Source organism: Camelus dromedarius, chromosome 22, assembly GCF_036321535.1.
Source record: "Camelus dromedarius isolate mCamDro1 chromosome 22, mCamDro1.pat, whole genome shotgun sequence".
Classification (NCBI taxonomy): domain Eukaryota; kingdom Metazoa; phylum Chordata; class Mammalia; order Artiodactyla; family Camelidae; genus Camelus; species Camelus dromedarius.
The window spans coordinates 10,365,378-10,390,492 of record NC_087457.1 but is presented as its reverse complement, the minus strand read 5'-3'; the positions used below and the strand labels follow the sequence as shown (position 1 = coordinate 10,390,492).

At 47.8% G+C, this 25,115-nt stretch overlaps 1 protein-coding gene across 3 annotated transcripts in view; it reads left to right on the top strand.

The window, feature by feature from the left end:
* The first annotated feature begins 13,830 nt into the window (after positions 1 to 13,830).
* IKBKB (inhibitor of nuclear factor kappa B kinase subunit beta) overlaps positions 13,831 to 25,115 on the top strand; it is a 46,977-nt gene continuing 35,692 nt past the window's right edge. For 2 of the 3 annotated variants that reach the window (XR_010377303.1, XM_031440029.2), the window contains exons 1-3: positions 13,831 to 13,965; positions 14,514 to 14,647; positions 24,751 to 24,845. Coding sequence is in view for 2 of the 3 variants with exons in the window: in XM_031440029.2 (XP_031295889.1) it covers positions 14,543 to 14,647; positions 24,751 to 24,845 (200 nt within the window). In the remaining variant the exon portion in view is untranslated. Of the gene's footprint in view, positions 13,966 to 14,232; positions 14,328 to 14,513; positions 14,648 to 24,750; positions 24,846 to 25,115 lie in introns of those variants that run through there. The other variant, XM_031440030.2, reaches the window with a different exon arrangement.

Below are 25,115 nucleotides of genomic sequence, written 5' to 3'. Positions count from 1 at the left end.
ATAGTGCTACTATGAACATTGGGGTGCATGTATCTTTTCGAATTAGAGTTTCCTTTGGATATATGCCCAGGAGTGGGATTGCTGGATCATAGGGTAAGTCTGTTTGTAGTTTTTAAAGGAATCTCCATACTGTTTTCCATGATGGCTGCACCAAACTACATTCCCACCAACAGTGTAGGAGGGTTCCTTTTCTCCACACTCTGTCCAGCATAGCATATAAAATTGTTTGTGCTGCTGCTCACAGACCTGCCTAAGGCCTTGAGGTTCAAGGTTGATTGAGGTCACAGGACTGAGTTCCAGTGCAGCAGACGATACTGAGAGGAACCCCAGGTTCACAATTTCAGGTGAGCTCAGTGATGGACTGGTGTTCAGAACATTAAAATAAGAGTGAACAGTCCTGGTCTTTTGGTTAATAATTTTAAGAGCATCTGTATTTGGACACATAATCCTTGAGCTTTTAGAATTGCAGGTGGTCTAGAATTTTATTCATACTTGAAAAATCAGAATATAGACAGAAACTTGGTTGAACTCAGACGCAAGACTTTAATCACTGAGTGCTTCTGACTTTCTTATCAGTTACCCCACGAGGGGATCTGACTTCAAGGCTGGATACCCCTTGTCTATATAAACTCCAAAACAAGGGTCCTATTTTGGTGGGGTGGGTAACTACTTCTGAACACTTTCGTAAAATGTATTCATTATTTTATTTGGGACTTTGTCATGCTTTGAGGTCTTCCAACCAAAATGTGGAGATCCAGATCAATGCATGGGTCCTGTCAAGAATGGATTAATTAACTAACCTAACTAATTAACTAAATGGGTCCTTTATTGAATGGATTAATTAACAAAAACCGTCACAGTTTTCTAGTCTGACCTGCTCTTGGCACCAGGTGGTTAATTACTCTGTTTAGGGGAAGAAGCAAGTAAAACAGAATCCACTCTGTCTCCTGTTTAGAAAATAAGGGGGAACGTGTCCTTGGCTGTCCCTGGGCTGTGGCTACTAGACACGTAACTGAACAAGCAGGGTCTTGAACACACGCGATGCTACAGATTATATTTTGAGCAAATAGACCAGATTTTATTGTGCCAAGTTCCTTTTGCTTCTTTTAATCTTCTTGACTGTCCTCTGTGTTGGAATAACAATGATTCGAGAAGTAATTTATACTTAATTTTATAAGATAAATTGTCAGCTATCAATGGACTATCCAGTGACCCTGGATTGCTCCTGTAATTGGACCAGGATTGGAAGGCAGTAACCAGACTGAGGAACTGCAGGGTGGACTGTTTTCTAAACTGTACCAGGATGGACTGACGTCAGTTATACTCCTGTGATCTATTTTATATCATATGGGGGAAGATCTTCTGATGCATTCAGGAGGCTAACCTGAGAATGTGTTGTTGCCAAAATGATTTACTTTCAAAATGCCAAGATAATGGTAACTTATATTGACATATGACTTTAGAGCAGAGTTTGTATGTGTTTCTCATTTCATCCTCACACCAGCCTAATGAGGCAGTTACAGTGCCCCACTTTACCAATTATGTCAGAACCAGGCCTGACACAGCTGTGTAGGGGGCCCCAGCTGTAAGGCCATATCCTGAGCCTCCAGGGACGCTGGTGCAGATGAGGAGCTGGCTACTCACAGACCATGCCCCTGCATCAAAAGCAAGGTGATGTCATGTGTCATTCTGTTTTCCAAGTCTGAGCCCTCACTTTCTCTGGGCAGAGAGTTGTGCGTGAGAAAGCAGCTATGTCCTAGTTGGCCACTTGGTTGTAAGGAAGTGGTTCTCAAACTGGTGGGCTTAGGTACCATCTGAACTCATCCAAGGTCCGGTCCCTGGGTTCTTTGTCCTGGAGTCTGATTGATTCCATAGGTTGGGGGTGAGGTCCAGGAGTCCAAACTTTTAAGAAACTGATGGCCCAGAAGGCACTCTTTTGAGCAACAATGTAGATCCAACATTGGAGGAGAACTAGAATGCACTTGTAAAAAAAAAAGTTTAATTGTGATAAAATCCACATATATTGAAATTTACCATCTTAACCATTTTTAAATGTACAGTTCAGTCACATTAAGTATAGTCACACTGCTGTGTAATCATCACCATATGTCTCCAGGACTCCTGTCATCCTGCAGAACTCAAACTCTGTACCCACTAAACAATATAAGTATCGTTAAACAATTCTTAGACACTCACCTCTCCCCCAGTCCCTGGTAACCTCTAACCTACCTTCTGTCTCTATGAGTTTAACTCTTCCAAGTACCTCATATAAATGGACTTAAACAATATGTATTCTTTTGTGCCTGGCTTGTTTTGCTTGGCGTAATGTTCTCAAAGTTCATCTATGTTGTAGCATGTGCCAGAATTTTCTTCCATTTTAAGGATGAATAATATTGCAAATACCCCTTCAAGTCCTTCATTTCAATTATTTTGTGTTTGTACCCAGAAGTGGGATTTCTAGATCATATGGTAGTTCTATTTTTAATTTTTTGAGGATCCATCATACTGTTTTCCACAGTGGCTCCAACATTGTACATTCTCACCAACAATGTACAAGGGTTCCAGTTTCCCCACATCCTCGCCAACACTGGTTATTTCTGGGTTTTGGTTATTTTTGTTGTTTTTTAATAATGGCTATCCTAATGGATGTGAGCTGGTATCTCCTTGTTCTTTTGATTTGGGTTTCCTTAATGATTAGTGATGTTGAGCATATTTTTCATGTGCTCATTGGCCATTGGTGTATCTTCTTTGGAAAAATGTCTATTCAAGTCCTTTGCTCATTTTTAAATTGGATTCCTTGGGGGTTTGTTTTGTTTATTTTTTACTGTTGAGTTGTGTATAATCCTTTGTTAGTTAATTTTTGTAACATGTGGTATAAAGTAAAGGTCCGCGTTCCTTCCTCCTCACGTAGCTATCCAATTTTCCCAACACCAACTGTTGAGAAGACTGTCCCGGGAGGTGGGGGGTATAACTCGTGCTTGGCATGCATGAAGTTCTGGGTTCAATCCCCAGTACCTCCACTAAGGAAAAAATAAATAAATAAATATTTTTTAAAAAGAAAAGACCGTCCTTTCCCTAGACAGGCTTTTGAATCAGGAAGACTTGGGTTCAGATACTGATTCCCTCACTGACTAGCTCAGAGATAGATGTGCGATTCCAAAGAAAATCTCCAGCAAGTGCACTCTCCTTCTGAGTGGAAGTCAGTGGGATTCAGAGGCCATGGTTTGTCTGTTCCTCCTCAGTCAGCTGTGCCAAGGTCTGTGTGTCCCTCCCCAGACAGAGGGCACATTTGCAGTGAAGGGCGAGATCACAGGACATCTGGATAGCTCTGAACTAAAGGGGTTTTCAGGTCCTTTGTTTAGAAACCACACTTTGACAACTTCTGTACATATTAGGGGTACCTCTCCCTTTCCCATCAGGACCCCCAGAGCCGTGGGAGTTTTGGGAGTGGATGACATCATGGGTCTGCAACTTCTGATCAGAGGGAAGCAATAGAACAGGTCAGGACACTTCATCCCCTCAGTACAGCAGACGGATTATACACACAAAGGCTTAGCGACAGGTCACCGGCCATCTGTCAGCTGAGCTCAAAGGTGTCCCCAGCTCTGGCCGGAGAAGCCTTTTGCTGGTTGAGCATCACATGGGCAGGCGGAAAGCAGTGATGGTTCATCTGGACACCACTCAGCCCGCATGTGACAGCAAGATAAAGGGAGAGTCAGCCCTTGCCTCCAGGAGCCGGTAGTTTCATCTTATTGTGACCACAATCAAGGACTCTCTGACTCAGAGGGGAAAGGCAGCTCTCGGTTCACCAGACACAGAGCCTTCATTTGGAAAATGCCTATAAAACATAAACATTTTGGAGAGCAGTTTGGCAAAGACTATCCCAATATTTACATCTGCAGACTTTCTGATTCCACTTCTAGGGATTTCTATGATATTCTTGACATATGTGCATAGATACACGTACAAGGATGTTTATTGCAGCACCATCATGGTGGCCAATACTTGGAACAACCATCAGTGGGGAAATGGTTAAAAAGTGCCACATCCATCCAATGGAATATGAAACTGCTGTTAAAAAGAATAAGAACCGACACAGACTTTCAAGACAAAGTATGAAGTGGAAACAAATTGCAGAAGAGTTTCTCTCTGTGAAAGTTTCTCTTGTGAGAGTTTCACTTTCTGTACTATACTTTCACTTCCTGCCTAAGGAAGATGAACTGGCTTCTGAGACCATTGATAGCATCTTTCGTCTTGCAGGTCATTTCTCCCAGACAACTGTTGAGTGAATTTTAGATGCTGGTAAAGAAGAAGGATGTTCTCCAGGAAGCTCTGATCTTCACCTCGGAGTCCAACCTTCTCTCCTTTCACCATTCCCTCTGGTTCACGCACACTGGCCACATGCAGGTGGACTCTAACAGGGTGGGTAGTTCTCTCTCTCCGAGGTCCAGGTATCTGCTTCAAATTTGAATCACAAAAGAAATCAGCGAAGGAGAAAATTTTACAGTCGTAAGAGGACTCTGTTTTGCTAGATCTCTGAAGAGTTCTTTCAACAGAGACCCTCTCTACTTCAACTGAAAAAGTATTACTTTATAGAAATTGGTATAGACAGCCTTTCAGAAACATCTATTACATCCAGCAAGGAATATGGCTGTTAACTGGAACTAAGATTGACTGTAAGACCTTTGATTGTCCCGGGGAAAACCCAAGGACTCTTCCGCCTTCTGGTAGGACATCAGAACCTACTAAACCCTGCCCTGCTGTGAGGCACACTTTCACGATCGCCCCAGAGAGCAATGGAGAAGGTGGTATGGGTCCTGGCATTCTACAAACTTCTCTGCAGCCTGGAGCAAGCTGTCTCCTCTTTTCCATTTCCTCAAGAGCAATGATTAGAGAGACATTTTTCTCGCTGAGTTGATTTTGATATTTAAATGAGATCATGTATCATTTTCCAGCTTTGAAGACACAGCAGGAAGCTACAATAATTAAAATAGCCACCCCCCCAACCCTGGAGAATAAAAGAGCGCTGAATTAAACAAAATAGAGCTCAGAAACAGATTCAAAACAAGTGAGGATGAAGTTTCTGATAAAGGTGGACTTCAAAGCAGTGAGAAATAAGATGGATATTTCAGTAAATGGCTGGAACAATAAGTTAGCCTCGTGAGGGGAAAATAGTGCTGAATCCCTACCTCACTCCTCACACAAAAGGAAACTAAATGGATCGGTAAACCAAAGAAAAGAAACCACAAAAGTACAAGGAAAAATCTGAGTGGAGTTTATTGATAATTTTGTAGTAGGGAAAGCCTGTCTAATCAGACTATAAAGCCTCAGAGCCACAAAATATCAATTAACTGGCTATCAGAAGTGGGTTTTTTTTTTATATCACAGGAAGCAGCATCAGAATATAAATTGGGGAAAATTTGTCAAAAGGCTGGTGCTTTCATTTACAAGGCAGGTATATATTAATAAGAATATGTTTATTTATGAGAAAAGGATTCCACCAGGCAGTGTGAAATATAAATGGCCAATAAACTAATGAGAGCTATTCAGTATCACATGTAACGCAAGAAATCCATTTAAAACCATCATCGAATTGACGAAATTTTCAATTGTAGGTAACACTTAGAATTAGCAAGCTTCTAGTTAATAGATGCTCCCATACACGTTAACCAGAATCTTGATGAGTATATATGTGAGTCAGCACGTTTTTTTTCTAATCTTTTCCAGGGAATAATTGAAAACACCTAGCGTATTTTTGAATGCATAAACTTGAGCCAGCATTTCATTGCTAGGAATTCGCTGTACAGTTGTGTTCCCAAATGGAAGCTGAGATGTATGTGTAAGACTATTCACAGTAGCAAACTTCTGTAATAGCTAAAAACTGATAATACTGCAAATGCTTATAATAGGTGAGTGGTTATAAGTCATATTACATATGTACAATAGTACCCACGATCCATCAGTTGGGCGAAGATGTGTGTGCCGTCAGCCCCCTGAGCTTGGTTTCCAAATACCGCTCTCTACTGAAAGGAACCAGGACTCACTGGAGAAAAGGATGATTCCAGGACTGCAGCATAGAAAGTCTAAGAAGATCCTGGAACATCTTGTTGCCAGAATGTTCCAGAATGTAAGGAAGGGCTCAAAGAGTGATGGGGACACATCAAAAGGACACAAGTGCCAACCTGAAGGGGTTTCACTGGCCATCTGAGACACGTGGAGCATTAAAATTAATGTTAATTAATTAAATTTAATTAAATTAGTAAATTTATAATTTATAAAAATATATAATATATAATTTAATAAATTAATTGATTTGGTAAATTAATTAATTAAAATTAATGTTAATTAATTTTAATGATTAATTATGAAAATAATAGCATTGCATTACAACTCATTTAGAATCTCAGGGTTTATACTAATATAAATAAAAACAAAAATAAATGGTGGAGAAAGGAAGACTTTTTTTTTTTTAATGTTCTATTCATGGAGTTGGGGAGGTAATTAGGTTTATTTATTTTTTTAATGGAGGGACTGGGGATTGAACTCAGGACCTTGTGCATGCTAAGCACACACTCCAACACTGAGCTACACCTTCCCCTGGGAAGGTTCTTCTTTATAGTAGACTACCAACTGTAAGAATGATGGAGTTAGAAAATCATCAAAGGATACAAAACGAATGGATGACAGTGCAACGAGTTGGATATTTACACAAATCACCATAATTACAAAGGAAAAATACTAACTTTACAAGTGCGCACATCTGGTAGACATCACCTTACCCAAGTGATAGAGGTTAACAGCGCCAGTAATCCCTGGGCTAAAGCTGTGTCAGGTACCCCCTGAGATGATACACTGAGAAAGACACAGTACTGCACCAGGCAAACCCTTGTGGAGGTACATTCTGCAGAACAACTGGAGTGTGCTCTTTAAAAACATGAAGGTCCAGGAAGAGAACGAAACGCTGGGGAATTTTTCCAGGTTGGAGGAAACTAAAGATAGAGGACAATGAAATGCAACCTGTGATGCTGACTGGGGAAACAGCCGTAAAGGATGTGACAGGAACACCTAAGGAATGTAAGTTCGGACTGTGAACCGGGAAACAGTTCTGTATCAAGGTTGAAACTCCTGATTTTAATCACTGAGCAAAGGTTATGTAAAAGAAGGTCCTATTCCTGGCAAATACCCACTGAGTAATTAGGGGGAAAGTGTACCCTGTCTCTAATGTGCTCTGAAACGGCTATGTAGGTATGCAGATGGAGAGATAGATAAAATAAATTGGTGAATCTGGCTTACGGATATACAAGAGTTCCTTTTACTATTTTGCAGGTTTTCCACAAGTTTGAAATTATATCAAACTTAGTGTATATACTGACATTGAAAGACTCCAGGATGGCATATACAGTGACAAAGGAAAGACCCAGAGACATGCATGGGTTGTTCTGCTTTAAGACAACATCCCCTGTTCCCCCTACAAAGGATGCACAAGAGATGTTGGCTCTTGGCAGGACAGACCAGGAAGTCAGACCTGGAGAGAGAATTTTGTTTTTACTTTCCATTTTGTTTCTTTCTTCCTGTTTGGATTGCTTCTTCCCTCTGGTAATAGGTCAAGATGTGAATTTACCTCCTCTGCTTTTTCCAATTAACATTCAAATGCCCCTGTGAGTGGTCCCACTCACGGGAAAGGGCAGGAACTGGAGATGGAGGATCAGGGAAGCTGGGTGTGGTGTGTTCAGACAGAAAGAAGCCCCAGCCCAGAGGCAAGCTGGAGGCTCAGTCCCACTTGACCTGTTTGGAGATCTGGTGGCAGCCTCCTGTAGGAAGGACAAGTCGGGGCTGGCAGACAAGCATGCAGGTGGGCCAGACACCCCTGGCCAGGGGTAGGGCCTGGACTCAGGATGGATTTGGGTCTGACAGTTGAATTGCAACATAGCACAGGCTTTTAATGAAAGTTCCCATCTCTGTGGCCATGTGGCCTCCCCCTTCCTCCCGCTGGAGAGCACCCGGCCTGTCCCTTTTCTTCTCTCTGTTCCTCATTCCTGGCCGGGGCTCAGTGCTGAGCCATCCTTCCTGCCTCACCTAGCTCAGCCGGGTCTGGAGCAGCTGACTGGATCCCTCCTAGACGCATTATCTTGGTCATCCCTGGCCTCTGACTCCTCATTTGGCCCGAGACACCCAGCCCAAGCCAGCAGCCTGGCCACCCCTTACCAGTTCTCTCCAAATGGTAGCTAAGAGGTTAAATGAACAGGGGCCAAACTGCATAACTACAAGTAACTGCACTGGTGCTGGCAGAGGAGGGGGTGGGGTCAACGGCAAGCGGGCAGGAGGGAGACTTTGGGGTGATGGAAATGTTCTGTGGGGTGATTCTCATGAGAGTTACTAGGCTACACGCAGCTGTAAAATAACGCAATAAATTGTACACTTAAAATCGGTCAATTTTCAAGTTTGTACATGATACATCTCTATCAACGTAATTTTAGATTTATTTTTATTTTTAAATTTTTATTTGTTTCAGTTCATCCAAATGACATTTATTAACAATTCTGAAGCATCTCCTAAGTTCTAATAGCAGTACTATTTTTTTTTAACTTTTTGTTTTAATTGAAGTATTTAGTTGAAATCCTACCAAATTGCTACAGGTCCCTTTTTCTTAGAGGGTAGTGGCTGGGCGGGGACAGAGAAAGAAATGAGACCCAGTGTAGATAGATGTCCCCATTAGCTCAGGATTTTGGCCATGCAAGGGGAGGTCCGCGAGGGGCGACGGAGGGTCTGGAGTAGGTGATAAGAGCCTGAGTGGCAGCACATGGAGAGCCGGAGACAAGGGGGACCGTCAGGGAAACGATGGGCTTTGAGCCCCAGCCTAAGACAGTTGAATCCAAATCAAAGTCAGACGCTGTGCGGGCCGCCTCGGGGCCCCTGGCTGCAGGTTCTGCTCAGGACCTAACTGGGGGCTGTGGTTTGGGAGAGGGGGCTGCTCTACCTGAGACATTGCAGGGCTCTGGTTCTCTGTCCAGGAGCAGGAGATGGGGTGGGGGCTGGGCCAGGTGGTGGGACTAGAAGGATGCTGTTTGGCGTTTGTTTCAAATTGCCTGTGGTGCTGGGTTGCATATTCCTCCATCTCTCCAAACCTTTGGTGAAGTCGGTAAATACCAGTCCTTCTGTGAATGAACATTTGGATGTATTCAAGGGGAAGGGCCAGGTGAACTCTGAACAGCAAAATGCACAAAACACCCAACTGCCATTTCTGAGGTCTCGGGGAGCAAGAGGAGGGCACTGAGCAGGAAGCACCACGAGGGAGTTGGGTGGACCACCCAAGCCCCCTCCTCTTCAGCCTAACCCTGGTCGGCAAGAGCATGAGAAGAGCCATTCAAACTATTAAACAATTAAGCAGTTACAAATAGCATATGGTCACTGATGACACTAGGGTCCTGCTCGGTTACAACATGGGCTTGGGTCTTTTTGATTAAACCTCTTTTGTAATGTGTTCAATAAAAAGCTGATTCTTTTTTAAAAACAATTAGTGATAACTGCTCTTTAGGACTAGGACAGAGTGTGGTAACAAAATAGCTCATTGTGGTGGAGAGGAAGACAGATTTAGAAAGTATGGTGATGAATTTAGCAAAAGTGGGAGCTCAGAGTCAGAGGATGCTGAGAAACTTATGACCTGTCTCACCCACCATTACATACCACCATCTCTTACATCAAATTCCTGGAGAGACGTGAGAGGTGAACCCACATGGGGCCTTTCACTGTAAGTGAGGGACACAAAGGACAGGGATCTCGCCAGAATTCTGGATTATTGCATCTAAAAAATAACAGAATTAATAACTACTATTCAAAGAGGTATTTAAAAGCACCAAGCTCTATACTGGATAATGTATATATATTATCTCACTTAAACCATATACCCATGAGGAGTAGGTTTTATTAGCTCCCATTTTACAGAAGAGAAAACTCATCTCTAAGGCTCAGTGAGGTCCAGTTAAACCACCTGAGTTCACAAAGCCAAGCAAACATAGAGCCGGCATTAGAACCACATCTCTCAGACTCCAGAGACCACTTATACCCAGATGCTAAAGGGTGCAGTATCACTAGTCATTGCATTGGCCAACTCACTCATTCATTCAGTAAATTTTTATTTTAGTGAGCATGTATGGTATTCCAGGCACTGGGAATGCAGCAGTGAGCAAAACCTCTGCTCCCATGGAACACAGGTAGGATTTCAGAACTAAGATGCGCTAAGAAACATAGCTGCCAGGTGGTATGAATACACACGCCCAGCCCACGTCCCTGGCTTCCCTGACAACGCGGCCAAGGGATGGGCAGCTGTAATTTAGTGACTTCTTCCTCCTTGCTCTGAATTTACTGGAATAAAAACATGTGTATGTAAAAATGACGGAAGCTTACAAAGTGATTTCCTCCTCTAAGCTATCCTTCTTCCAAAAAGGGTGACTCAGGGCCCCAAATCCCCAGCCTTTAGTGTTTCACCCAACATTTGAGGCATGATGCCGGCCTGGCCCATGTCTTATTCAGAGATAGAGGTTAGCTGCACTTTCTTCGTCTTCTGCAGCCGGCTCTGTGCTGAGCCCTGAGGGGTCTGGACAGAAGTTCATTCTGACCATCAATCTCGGCTAGCCCACCCCCACCTCCCACCAACTTCCCGAGAAGAAAGGTGGATTTCTTCACGTCTTCCAACTAAACAAGTCTTCCAACTTGGCTGACAAAAGAATTTTTGTGGGGTGGGGGGTGGGGGAACAAGTCCTGACTCTCCTCTCCCTGCAGGGCTGGGATAAAATAAACTTGGAAGGAGAATGAAAGAGTTGCTGAGGTCACTGAACCAAAGCTTACTCTGGCCGGGAGCCTGGGGAAATGCTCCCTGTGCCAAGTGGTCTGTTTTATCGCCATCCTATCTTTTAAACTGGTTTTTCTTACTGTGGCTCAGCTCCCAGATTTGCTCAGAAAACCATCCTTTCCTCACTCAAAGGCTCTCAGTGCTTCTTTGTCTGGACATTATTAGGTGAGAGCAGTTTTCTCAAAGTCGGAGCAAGAGTATAGTTATCTTTGACTTAATCTGGGAAGAAGATTTTATTTTAAAATAACCCCCTTATCACCAACACTGTAACTGCCTCAACCACAGAACAAATTAGCACCGGAATTTGTATTGCTTGGTTCTCATCTCTCATTACTTGATGGCTGTCTGTGAGTCTTAACGCCTCCAGGAAGATTCTAGGTGCCTCTGATGAGAGTTCCATTGCTTGAATCCCTTGGGTCGGCGGGGCCCGGGGCTGTGCCAGGCACTCGGGGTGCTCAGTATTTCTGCATTACCCGTCAGTCACTGCTAAATAGCACATCCAGCCCCAAAACAGGAAGAAAAAGGAATCTTCTGCTGCTGCATCTGAAAATATTTTTTTTGTAAACAATCTACTCACTCACATCTCTAGAGCAGGATAAAGACCAGATGGTAGCCAGCAGACAGGTCTTATCTGGAGGGAAAAAGAGATTTAAGATGATAAACATCTCAGGACTTGATAAAACCCAGAGGCTCCTTCCTGGGCCATCATTAATTTTTTTTTTTAAATCCAGTGACGTGTCTTATCAGAGAGATTTATATTCAGTTGAAAGTTATTTTGAGCTGAGCAAAGGAAAAAATTCTTAAATTATAGTGGTTCAGAGTAAACCTTGGGTATATCAGTAGATGTCTCACTATGTTTCTCAGGGATAGTGATTTTCAGAGGGGACAGGATTAAAAAGAAACCTTTTTGTGATGTCAAACAGGAAACAGACTCTCCATGGGTCCCAGCAGACCAAGGAACTCAGTAACGTTTTATTTATGAAAATACATTTATTTTAAAAATTGATTTACCAAAGAAATATGGTATACTGAGAAGATGGTAGGCACTAGTCTTAAGTGTTTTACGACTCTTTAATCAGGTTCCTTTCTCTTGCTGCTTTGAGGCTGAGTGTGCTATTTAGCAGAGACAATAGGATACATGGAGAAATGGAGAAATACGGAGTAGCCTGGAGTGCTTGGCGCAGCCCTGGGGGGCTGAACCCGCGGTTTGGGTTGACTTCAGTTCCTCAGAGTTAACTTCAGCCCCTGGGCTCTGATCTGGCAGGCGCGTTCTCCGTGTCAGGCACGGCTCTTACCATCTTATCACATCTACCTTCACAACTGCCCTGCTGGTACCTCCTGTCTCTGGTTTCTGTGCCCTCCTGGCCTCCTGCTGTTCCCGAACCAGATGGAACTGCTCACCTTTGTTGCTGATGTTTCACTTCTTTCTGTTTGATAAAAAAAAAAAAAAAAAAAAAAAAAGACAATTTCATGCAATTCACCCTAATGTTGCCTCCTTTTAAAAATTGAGGTATAGTTGATTTATAATATTACATGTTTCAGGTGGACAACATAGTGATGCCAAATGTGTATAGATTATACTCCATTTATAGTTATTATAAAATCTTGGCTGTATTCCCTGGGCTGTACAATACATCCTTGTAGCTTATTTATTTTATACATGGTAGTCTGTACCTCTTAATTCCCTACCCCTGTCTTGCCCCTCCCCTCTTCCCTTGCCCCACTGGTACCATTAGTTTGTTCTCTAGATCTGTGAGTCTGTTTCTTTTTTGTTATATTTACTAGTTTGTTTTATTTTTTAGATTCCACATATAAGTAATACCATATAGTATTTGCCTTTCTCTGTCTGACTTATTTCACTCAGCATAATACCTTCCAGGAGCATCCATTAATATTGCCTACATTTTAAAGAAGATAAATGGGTGCTTAGAGTGGTTAAGTAACTTGCCTTAAAGGCTTTGAGGCAGGCAACAGCAGTATCCGGATTCAAAACCCAGTTTGCTTCCTTCTGAACTTCCTAGTATGCTGCTTATAGCCACAATTAAGAGCTTGGGCCCAGGAACGAGCTGCTAGGGTTTGAGTATCAGATTAACATCCACTTACTAGCCTGTGACTTTGAAATAGACTTTTTCTCTCTGTGCTTCAGTTTTCAGTTTTCTTATCTGTAAAATGGGGGTAATGATTACGCAGTATTGTCCGATTTGTAGGGTTGCCTTGAAGACTGAAGGAGGAGATCCAAGTACAGAATTTACAGTGCCTGGCACTTGGTAAGCACTCCATAAAAGTGAGCTGGTAACTTCAGGTTGCCTTTAATACTTTTTTCCTGCTTGAGTAAATATACCAACGCACACAACTCCTTTGTCTGCTCGTATGATGCGGATGAACTGAGAAATTCAATAGTAAAAACCTCACTGTGATGCCAAGCAGGTAGGTGATGGACCATTAACCCCAGGGCTAAGAGCCGTTCTCACAATTTCCCTACGTCACTGGGGGCTGAAACTGCTGCTTAGTGTTACCCTATAGGTTTTTTCCTGTTCTTTATTTTCTAAGGCTGGGGGGCGGGGGCTGTCACTTCTAAGGACCTCAGGTGGGATTTATCATTCTCCGTGCGAGCCAAAGCGCCTCCAGAAGAGGGGAATGCAGCCTGAGGACAGGAGGCCCGCGGCGATTCTTGTAAACAGTTCCTAGATCAATCCCAGCGGGGGCCGGGAAATTCCCCGAGTTAAAAGTCTAGGAAGCGAGTCAGGCTGACCCCGGGAAGGTCGGGGTGAGGAAATTCCCATCTCCTCTGCCCCAGAAACCGCTCAGATCAAAGTCGCCCATCTAAAGAGAACTCCGGCGTTTTCGGGCTCATTTTTGGGCTGTTCTTCCATCGCCCGGGGCACAACGGGTCCTGAGCATCCCGGAGCCCCGCGGAATCACCCACTGGCCGGGAGGGGCGTGGCCTGGGGCTCGCGGCCCCTTTAAGGGCTTCGGCCCACGTGCTCCGTGACGTGAGAGCAGGAAGTGTTTGAGGAAGTCGCGCTGGGCTGGCAGGTTTGAGATTCCCGCACTTTAATGTCTTCCGGGGGGGCGCCTGAGCCCCGGCCCGCGCCCCGGCCCCGCGCCCCCGCCAGGTGAGTCCCTTGGCCGGCGCCCGGACGCCTGCTGCCCGGCGGGCTCGCACCCGCTCCCGGCGGAGGCTCCCGGAGACGCTCGCGTCGAGTCCCGAGTCGGGGTTCCGGTGCGGCTGGGAGCCGGGAGGCCCCGGAGCCCGGCACGGCGGGGTGGTGCCAGGTAGCGGCCGCGAGGTGGGGGCCCGGGACGCGGCGGTGATTCGTCCGCGCAGCGATGACGCAGCGCCCCGGGAGCTCGGAAGGGGAGGCGCCCCCGGCCACCGGGGCAGGGCGCCCGGGCAGGGTCCCGGCTGGGAATCCCCTTTCGGGTGCAGGGCAGTGTGGCGTCCGGTCCTCCCGGCTGCGTCCACGCAGCAGCCGAGGTGGGGCTGCTGGGTCAGGGGAGAAACCCTGCAGTTGCTACCCAAAACAAAAACCTGGTTTAGTGACAAGATAAAAACCAGTCCCGAGTTTTCTTCTTTCACTTTGAAGGGCTACGCTGTCACTTTTGTTGTCCATCTCCTTGAGTTCCCTTTGCCCTTAACCTTCCCCTTGTGTCCTCCACCCAGATTGCTTACGGAGTTAGCAGGACTTCAGTATGAGCTGGTCGCCTTCCCTGCCGACCCAGACATGTGGGGCCTGGGAAATGAAAGAGCGTCTGGGGACAGGGGGATTTGGGAACGTCATCCGATGGCACAATCAGGTAGGCCCCGCGCTGCTGGGAAGAGCCAGGGGCGGCAGGTGGGCGGGGAAGGCAGACTGTGCTCTCTCTGCCTCTACCCAACACTGGGCTCCGTGGGTGAGTGGGGCTCACCGCTGGCCCTGAGCTTCTTGGGAGAGAGTGAGGAAGGGGGCCTCAGGGCCCTGAAGCTGACTCTAGGTTAGTGGTCTCTCAGCTTTATTGACTGTGCTCGTAAACAAATGGTAAAAAAAAAAAAAACAAAAACGTAAGCTTTCAGCCTCATTTCTGTATCTAGATTTAAAATCCTGTATCTATGCCAGCATTAGATTATCACCTACTAATATGTTACACGTTATGAAACACAAAAATAGAAAAATTTAAAGAGTGAAAATAGTAAAATATTTTTAAATGTTTTAAAAAGTAATTTAAAACATGTTTTAAGTATTTACCCATGATGGTGTCTTTCCCAGTATTGTCTACGTACTTCACGGCCTCGAATTATACAGAGACACACGAAACTGAGAATCGTTAAGGATGGTAGATGAACATCCGTATGTGAAGAAGTTTTTATAATTTTGAATTCTTTGGACCGATTTCTTTTTAGATCTGATAGATCCTCATTGTTTTTATTCCTTACGTGTCTGACATGAGTTTATCACATCACATGTGTTAGTTCTTCCACATTTTTTGTTTGCTTGTATAGGTGTTAACATGCACTGAAGTTCTCACAGGAATCTCTTTAACTCATTCGTCCATTTTATGAAAGTTTTTTTTTTTTAGGGAAAGAGGTAACTAGGTTTATTTATTTACTTAGTTTTTAAGTGGAGGTACTGGGGATTGAACCCAGGACCTTGTGCATGCTAGGCAGGCACTCTACTACTGAGCTGTCTCCTCCCCCAAGAGTTATTTTATTAAAATTGGATAATACCATCCATAATGCTACTCAAGTGGGGGCACACGAAACCTGCCACATGTCCTGATAGGCCTCCGTCCACCCCCCCGCCTGTGGCATGCCCACTTTCCTTGCGATGCCTTGAGTGTCAGAAGTGTCATGTGACCTGACAGATGCTCTGATCTATACAGTTAGTATCAGAAAAGCTTTAATTTCTTGGATTCCAGTCTTGGGTAACCCCTGCAGATGCCCAGTTTGGAAATCACTGCTCGAGGGAACCCTCACTCACCAAACAGCTAAAATTGGCTTCTTGGCCCCAAATTCAGACACCCTGAAGTCCTAGGAGGAAGACACCTACTTTTTGTGTGTGTGTGTGTGGAGGGGGGTAATTAGGTTTATTTATTTATTTTTAGAGGAGGGACTGGGGATTGAACCCAGCACCTCATGCATGCTAAGCACATGCTCTACCACTGAGCTATACCCTCCCCTCCAGGCACCTACTTTTTAATCAAGGGCCGAGAGTAACTTTTTGGACTGGAGAGATGGCAGATTGCATACTGCCTCCCAGGAGCCTGGCTGCAGCGAGCAGGGAGGTCCTCCAGGCCACCGGCCAGGGTGGCAGAGAGCCATTTCAGACAGCTGCCCTACTTTCCTTTATCAGTGGAAAGACATTTTAGGACCCGCCCTGAGGCCTGTCAGCTCTGAGTGGATGGAACAGGCCCCTGGAGGAATGTGGGAGCCAGAGCTGGAGGGCAGAGGACAGCTCTAAAATTTGTTCTGGTCAGAGTCTAGCCAGAGGCCCGGCATTGTGATGCAAGGGCCAGGTCATTCCACTGCCCCTCGCAGGCCTGGGCTGGGCTGCTCGCAGACAGGCAGTGGCTCTCAGAGTCTTGACCATGGCAGATGTCCCTCTGCAGCTGAACCAGAGACATCTCGATTTCCTTCAGAAAGAGTTCTGTCAGAATGTACCACCTGCTCTCGCCCTAAATGGCCTCCATCTGGGCTTGGAAGGCTGTCATCACGTGGAGTTTGTTCCTGGCTTTATAGCTGTGAGCCTAAGAGAGGGTGTGTGTGTGTGTGTGTGTGTGTGTGTGTGTGTGTGTGTGTGTGTGTGTGTGTGTGTGTGTGTGTGTGTGTGTGTGTGTGTGTGTGTGTGTGTGTGTGTGTGTGTGTGTGTGTGTGTGTGTGTGTGTGTATTCATCTTCTAGAATGACTACTTTCAAGTTCCTTCTGCAAAAACCTTAATTTGTTCTTTATTTCTAATAAGCCAAAGACCAAGCTCTCATCCTGCCGGTTGAGGCCCCTCCACTGTCTGTCTTTCCAGCGTCTCCTTCCCTGGGGGCTCCCAGCAGGTGGGTCAGCTGAGCCCCCTCTGGGACAGGCCTCTCTCTCCTGGACAGCTTTCTGTAAAGTCTGCCCGTCCCTCCAGGACCCGCTATAGGCGACCTCTTCCACATCCCAGTCCCGGACCCCTTTACTGGATGGGAGTTACTTCTCCCTGAATTCCTTCGGCCCCTTTCATTCAGCAAGCCTCCCGCACCGCCTTTTTGTCTGTAGGACTGTTCCCCATCAGCCTGGGCTCTGTCTGGCTTTGGCTTTCGTTCATTTCCCCGATAGCGACTGCCTTTCTGTTCGGTGCACACAATCATCCACTTTTTGATAAAGACCTGATCAGAAAAGGGAAAGTCCCACTAGTCAATTAGGAGAAACGTAAGCTCCCAACTATGATCATTGTGACCTGGGGAGGGGCCCGGTGCGGTGAGACCTTCTGCCAGGGGTAGGATTGCTCAGGGGACAGGAAGACCTCCGCAAGGAAGCTGCCCTGGAGGGGAGACCTGAGGGTTGGTGGAAGTTAGCTGGGCAGAAGAGATGGGAGTCGGGCCCTGCCGTAGGGAGCCCGGCGCTGGCTGCACGAACCCACTGGAAAGGGCCCGGGCAGGGCTGTGCTGGGAGGTCAGCTCTCAGAGAAACACCCCGGCTTGTACAGGGTAACAGTAGCTTATTTCAAACCACTGACAGTCGAACTACCTTTCTCACCAGAATCCCAAATATCTAACAATCAGCTCTTGGGAGCTGGTACTGGGACCCCAAATGGCACTGCCCTGTCCTGAGGGGAGACCAGTTCTGAGGCTTCCGGAGTACAGGATGGGACTGGGCCGGTGGTGGTGGAGGTGGAGGGAAGGGGGCAGATTTAAGAGCTATTTTAGGGGAAGGGTATAGCTCAGAGGTAGAGCGCATACTTAGCATGCAGAGGTCTTTGGTTCAATCCCCAGTACCTCCTCTAAAAATAAATAAACCTAATTAGCCCCCCCCAAAAAAAACTAAATTAAAAAAGAGCTCTTATAGGGGTGAAATTAGCAGGACTGAATGGTGGGATAGGCGAGGGAGGGGCCAAGGGAGAGGGGTCAAGTTACAGGTGCTTAGTGAGCGCCTGCCCACGGCCCGGTCAGTCCAGGAAACTCTCCAGGTCCGCCTGGAGCACTCCTCCTGTGGGGAGGCCTCTGGGGCCGCCCTGGTGCCTAGGGGAGGCTCTGTGACCAGCAGTCAGGATCAGGGCGCACATGGTGTGCACCCTGTGCACGCCCCTCTGTTCAGAGCCTCTTGACGAAAGAGACTGGGTTAGGTCGGTGATTCCTGAACCCCAGCTGGACAGAGCGACTATACTTAACACGATAACCATGTACGTTTCCCTAATACTCCACGTACTTTGTCTCGGCTGCAAGAGAGCGCATTTTCACTTCATCACAGGAGAAGTGACAGGCGAGAGCCTGAGCGTTGGTATCCTCAGTCAGCTCAGCGATGCCTGATCATCAGACCCGTCGTTTATCGAGAACGGACTGCGTGCCGGCACGGGCTAGGTCTTCCTCAGGCTTTTGTCTCCAGCCTGCACCGTAACCCTAAAGGGAAACACTCTAGTCTTTACTCCCGTTTTATGACTGAAGCACAGAGAGGTCAAGTCACTTACCCAGAGCGGCAGAGCTAGCACGTAAAGGAGCTGGAAGCTTCTGAACCTGCATGGGTTTGAATCCCAGCCTCATGCTTGTTCCACTGGCCTGTGGCTTCTCTATGGTGGGGATCTGAGGTCAGGGCACCCCCGGGACAGGCTCAGAGCTCCACCATCAATTTAAACAGTTTCGAATCACTACAGGGAAACCCGTCTCAGAAGGAGAAAATATACACCCGCATTGCTACACAGAGAACCCTAAAATGAGTATTTCCCAGGAAGGAAGGGCTGTGTAACAAATGAGCCCCCTACCGTGTCCCTGAGTTTTTTGATTCTCTTACCAAGCATGGGTCTTGACAGTCCTTGCCATGTGGATGCTGCCTTAAGACTTCAGCCCAAGAGTCAGGACCGTCTAGGCAGGCTGATGTTTTCAGTAGGATGTTTGTTAAGTGTAGAAGCAGAAGACAAGGGGATGACCCGAGTGACCTCAGCCTGCAGCACCTTGCAGGAGTGACCGGGAGAAACCCACAGTCACACAGACCTGGGCCTGAGTCCTGGCTCTGGTGTTGTCAGCTGCGTGGCTTTGGGCCACAGCATCCCATGTGGGTTTCAAGGATGCTGAGATACCGGTCCCCTCTGCTCTCCATGTGGGGCCACTAGCTCCTCTCTGGAAGCGTCTGGAAACGTCCCAGCGTGCCTTGCAAATATCGCATTCTCTGCGCTGTGATGGGAAGGCGCTGGGACGTGCTGCCCCGGGGCCCCAAGGACACACCAGCTACCCCCTATGAAGTGGCACTGGCTTATCCTTGTCCCCTCACTGGACAACGCTGAGCTCACTTTAGCCTGTGTGTGTGTGTTTTAAATAAATTTAAAAAAATTTTTTAAAACTGTTTTTGAAGGAGGAGGGTAATTAGGTTTATTTATTTTTAAATTTTTATTGGTTTATTTTTTAAGGGAGGGACTGGGGATTGAACCCAGGACCTTGTGCATGCTAAGCACGCACTCTACCATTGAGTTATACCCTTCCCTTCCTGGTCTGTGTGTTTTTGAAGTCTTAGACTTTCGTCAGTAGTTCAGGAAGGATTTATTGAGCACTAGCCTAAGCGCCATCAGGGACCCATCAGGGAAAGAAAGCTGACCCTGACTTACGTGCCTGTGCTCTGATCGAGGGCATGAAACGAGTAGTTAGGGACACACCACGTAAGTGTAAAACTCTGCCCCGGATCCTGTGGCAGTGGTCGTGGCTCCTGTGCATCGAGAGCGGCACGTGCCTGATGTGCTGGGCGCTTTATCTGCACTTGACGGGCTCAGGGGTGACAGAAGGCTCCCGAAGCAGGACTTGAAAGGAGGTGGACCGCTGATGGCCTGACAGGAGAGGAGAAGGCAGTTCAGATGGTAGAGCCACGTCTGCACGGGTCTTGGAAAGGAAGTGGTACTCCCAGGATTGACTCAAGTATCAGCTGCTCATCTCGGTTTAACTGACGTCTCCGGAAGTGGGAGAGTCACCTGCGCCTTGTGGGTAAAGACCCGGGAGCTTAAATCACGGGCCTCAGGTCACGCGTTCACCAGGTGAAGGACGAGGGATGACAGTCAGACCTGCCTCACCCCTGAGCCCCTGAGGGTGGGTTTGGAGACCTCTGTGCCTGTTGGGTGTTTACACCGAAGGGAATGGGTTGGAGTCAAACATCTCAGCGTAGACTGATCACCGCTGTTGAGTCAGAATGAAGCTGGGGCCAGACCCTCAGCCTTCTGACTCTCAGCCCTGGGCTCTGTCCCTGGTCCCTCTCTGGGTCAAGCTGTGCACCACCTTCTGGAACCATTCATCTTGGAGGACAGGTCAGAAGGAACCAGTTGGAGGGTCGCCATGGTAACAGGAGTCAGCTTTGTGACCTGAGGGTTTGAAGGAACTTCTTGGCTTCCTGTGAGCATCCTCTAGTCTTTAGAAGAAGGTTGACTGTGTGAGGCCGGGTTTTCTAGCTCAATTCTCCTAGAGCCTTCGGTGATCTCAGAAGTCTGAGGATGCGTGTCCCCACCCCCACTTCAGAGTGCACTCACGTTTATATTGCAGGGTTCACGTTTTCATGTACAAAAGGCAAAACATCACAGGGACTTGAAGGACCTTCACGATCAACTGCCTTCGATGTAGATACCATGGTTGGCCCCTTTCTCCATTTTGTCAAAATACAAACCGATTTTAAATTGTGTCCCAACTTATTAGGAGTTAGATGCTGAGATGGTTCTGGCCAAGGTTCCATGTCCAGAGAACTGAGCTGAGACTAGGAGGTGCCAAGCCACGTGGGGAAAGTCCTCTGTGCTCCTCAGTCTCGTTGCTGGTGGGGAATGAACTCAGGGTTTCAAACCAGTCTTCATCATCTGCTTTTTCTGTACTGTTGAATTGAATTTTGCTTTCCAGGGCAGGTATGTTTTTAGCAACAGAAAGTCATTCTATTTGAGCTTCCGTTTCAAATGCAACATGACTCATGGAAAAACTGGAATATGTTAGAGTACTTCCTAGAGGGCAACCTTGTAAGAAAATGTGTATATCTGTCTCTGTGTGGGACAGTCCCAGGCCCAGGAAGTCAGGACTTCCCCTGCAGCCGTGGGGCTGGGCTGAGCTGTCCACAAGGACAAAGTCGGTTTTAGTGTTTGTGCCCAGTTACTCCACGATGTATTCTGTGTTTATATCACTAAGTTCAAGCTTTAGTTTGAGTTTGCATATTGAGGCCAATGTCAGATCAATATCAACCTTCAATATCAAAATCTATTCCTGGTCTCTGGAATGGGCCAAGTGACAGCCATGTGTTAGCTTGAGTGTTTGTGTGGGGCAAAATTGTGTGTAGTTATCTACAGTCATCCAGTGTGTACACTGATTCCCTAAAATATTTCTCAGTCACATAATAAATCTGCCTTTTGGGTTTGATTTATCTGCCATCTTTATGAGGGATGCGTACTCTTTGTGGTCAGCAGATGAGGGCCCCTCCCAAAGATGTCTACATCCTCATTCCCTGGACCCATGAGTATGTCTGGTTACGCGGCAAAGGGGTTTCAGGTTGTGAATCAGCTGACCTTAGGTGGGAAGATTACCCTGGGTGATCCGAGTGGGCCCAGCAGAATCACAAGCTTCCTTAAAAGTGGAAGCTGGAGGCCGGAGAGTCAGTGTCAGGGTGATGCAACGTGGCAAAGACTCGTCTAGTCACTGCTGGCTTTGAGGATGGGGGAAGGGGCCGTGAGCCAAGGGACGCGGGCAGCCCCTCGAAGCTGGAGCTGGAAGGAAACGTGTTCTTCCCTGGAGCCTCTGGAAAGGGACACGGCCCTGCCAGCATCTCGATTTCAGTCCAGCGAGACCCATGCCAGACTTCTGGTCTCTAGAACTGTCAGGGAATAAATTTGGGTGGTTTTAGGCCAGTAGGTTCCTGGCAGTTTGTCACAGCAGCAATAGAAAGGAGTACACTCTTCTGTGGACTGAGGTTAAAATAGTGCAGATTTTTAAGTGTCTCAATTTAAACTCTCAGACTCATTCTGAGTTAACAAACCACGAGTTGCAGCATCTGCTGCCAAACTGTCGCTTGAAGTCCATGAAAACATTCCACGCTGAGTGGGTGCTCAGTGGGCTCTCAGTGGGCACAGCCTGGCCATCCGTCTTCTCTCGTTTGTAGAACCCTGCATCCCACTGTCCAGGTTTCCATGGAGGCCCCACCTGACTAGGGATGAGCATCTGGAACGCACTTCAGAGCAGCATCAGTGAGGTTGCCGGAGACGTTAAGAGTCTAAACACTAATAGGAAGTGAAACGAAATCAGATTCAAACCGGTTTGAGGGTAGAGGATTCGGGAAGTTCATGCCATGGAGGGTGTAACGTCTGTGAGCTGTAACTCAGTCCGTTTGTACGTTGATTGAAGAAACGATGTTCTCATGACACATCCCCTAATTCTCGAGAAATATGAGGTGTACTTCCACCCGAATTCACACCTGTAACTGTACTCATGGGCCCAAGAGCAACAGGATTTACGATCTCACAAAGAGGTCAGCTCTTCAGCAGTGCCTCAGAATCTTGGCCCAAGATCAGGGTTCTAGCAGCAAAGTGAGTGAATGATGTGGCAGAACCTAGCCATCGGCGCCTGCTTTCAGGGTGGCACCAAGGAGTGCTGTCACAGAGGCAGGTAGGGGCCACCGCAGGGGCGAGCCTGGGGACGCTGGGCTGGGTGAGAGAGGCCACCACAAAAGACCCCTGCATGACTGTTGGAGTCCCTTGATGTGAAATGTCCAGAACAGCTCAGTGTGTGCGGACAGAGTAGATGGGGGCGGGGTGTTGGCGAAGATGCAGAGCGATGGCTTATGGGTGTGGGGTTTCTTTGGGGGGTGATGAATGTGTTCTAAAGTTGATTGTGGCCTTGGTCGCAGTCCTCTGCACTCACCCTAGACCATTAAAGTGCACGCTTTAAATGGATGAACTGTCTGGGACACAAATTACATCTCAGTAGAGCTGTTAAAGAAAAAAGGTGTGTGAGGTAACTGTGTGACGGGGAACTTAACCAGGGCGTTGGGATTTAATAAAAACAGCTTCTGAGAGTGTTTTGGAGGCATTGGAATTACCTGCGTCTGACCTTGGAGCTGTCAGGGTCGGAAGATGCCTCCACTTTACTTCAGAGGCTTTCCATCTTGAGCGTCAGTTTTAGAGATGGATCTGCTGACCAGACGGTCTTACTGGACACCGTCAGTCCATCTGTCTGTCTGGGGACTCCCATTTTCCTCTTTTTCTCGGGTGGGTCCTTGCTCCTGTGGGCATGGTGGCCGGTTTCGTCGCCATGTGACCGCGATGCAGTTCTGTGGCCGTCAGGATGGCACGTTGGGCCCTGGAGGTCCTGCCGCGTCCCCCACAGGCCTGTGTTAAGTCCTGCTTGGTGCTGAATGAGTTCCTGCACTTACTCGACTCATTCTTTTCAGGGTGCACTTTCATAAACTCAGAAAATGGCCTGACAGGGCCTCTAGGACATCTATCCTTCATTTGGGTACCAGTCGAATTTTGGTCCTGCTCTGAAACCTTTCCTGGCCAGATTGATTATCCATCCCTCCCTGAGGCCATCCCAGTGCGTGGCGGTGTGGGGCTGTCAGGGTTCTTGCCGCAGGTGCAGAGGGTACGCAGGGCCGGAGAAGAGGTCGGCGTGCTCAGGGAAGGGGGCCAGCACCCAGGCTGCTGCCCTCAGGGCACCTGCTGCCCCTCAGCACCCATTGACCCAGGAGGTGGTGGCTGAGTGTGGTCCCTCCACCCCCAATGCCAGTGGTTCAAGACCCTCCCCTTTGAGTCTGTCCTGAGTGCTGCCTGGACACCAGGGGGAGAGCAGAGTTAATCCTCAGGACCCAGCAGTCCGTCATCCACAGGAGTTGCATCGATACTTTCTTTTCTGTTCGGAAACCTCCACTGAGGGCACCGTGCCAGTTACTGGCGTAGGGGTTCAGCCCGAGGCTGGACAGGCCTATAATTTACCAGAGAAAAGAGAAAATAGCCCTGTGCCCCTGCAGAAAATAAGTCTTTGATAATAAGTGCAATGAAAGGGTCACCTGCTTAGAGAGGAGGGCAGGAGCCCCTGCAGCAGGGCGGGTGAGGGGGGGGCAGTGCCTGAGCCCCTTTGAGAGCTGGCGCGGAGGCCAGACGGCACAGGACCTGGCGGTGGTCTGACGGAGGGTGGGGGAAGGCGGGTTGGAGCCCAGCCTCGGAGGATTGTGAATGTCAGGAGTCCGTGTGTGACACAGGGATGCCCCCGGGAGTGTTCCTGAACGCCTGCTCAGGGCTGGACTCGGCTCCAGGCTCAGCTCCAGGGCAGCCCTTGAAGGTGGGTGTCCAGATCCCACTGTACAGATGCCGGGGTCTGCCCAGGGTCCCAGAGCTGGTGAACGGCTGCATGGGAGTTGAATCTCCCATGTTCTGGGCTTGTTCCGTTTGGGGAGAGGAACTTCCCGGAGGGAGGAAGATGAACCCCGATGTCTGTGCCTGAGCCGTTAGGTTGGAGCATGTGGAGGTGATGTTCACGGGGTTCGGATGGTCGAGTTCAATGGCTTCGGGGCGGAGGAGTGAGGACTCCTGCGGGCAGGAGTAGTCAGCAGAGGTCCCGTGGAGGAGGGGGGGGCCTGAGTGCTTCCATGCAGACTTGGGATGGAGAGGGTGAGGGGCGAGGGCAGGCTGAGAGGTTGGGCTGGAGGAGCCCAGCGGAACGGGCTGGAGGTGATCACAGTCCTTGCTTTGGGCCTCGGGGGACAGTTTCGGATTTGACTCGGGCGGTCTTCTCTGCAGGAAACAGGTGAGCAGATCGCTATCAAGCAGTGCCGGCAGGAGCTCAGTCCCCGGAACCGAGAGCGATGGTGCCTGGAGATCCAGATCATGAGAAGGTGAGGGCCTGGTGCGCACATGCAGGGGCCGGGGGCACCGCAGGGGCCGGGGGGGCCAGGGATGTGAAAGGCCCACAAGGGGGGCAGCCAAGCTTCACCACAGCCCCCACCCTGCATGTGGAAAAGAGTCCTAAATCCCAGCCCCTCAAACACGACGCCGGCTGGGCTGTCCAGATAGATGACTGTCCACCACGGGACCCTGTTGGTCAGTTTTGCTCATTACATTAAATAATTTAAAATAGCTATCATGGTGGATTTTCCTTTGTCAGC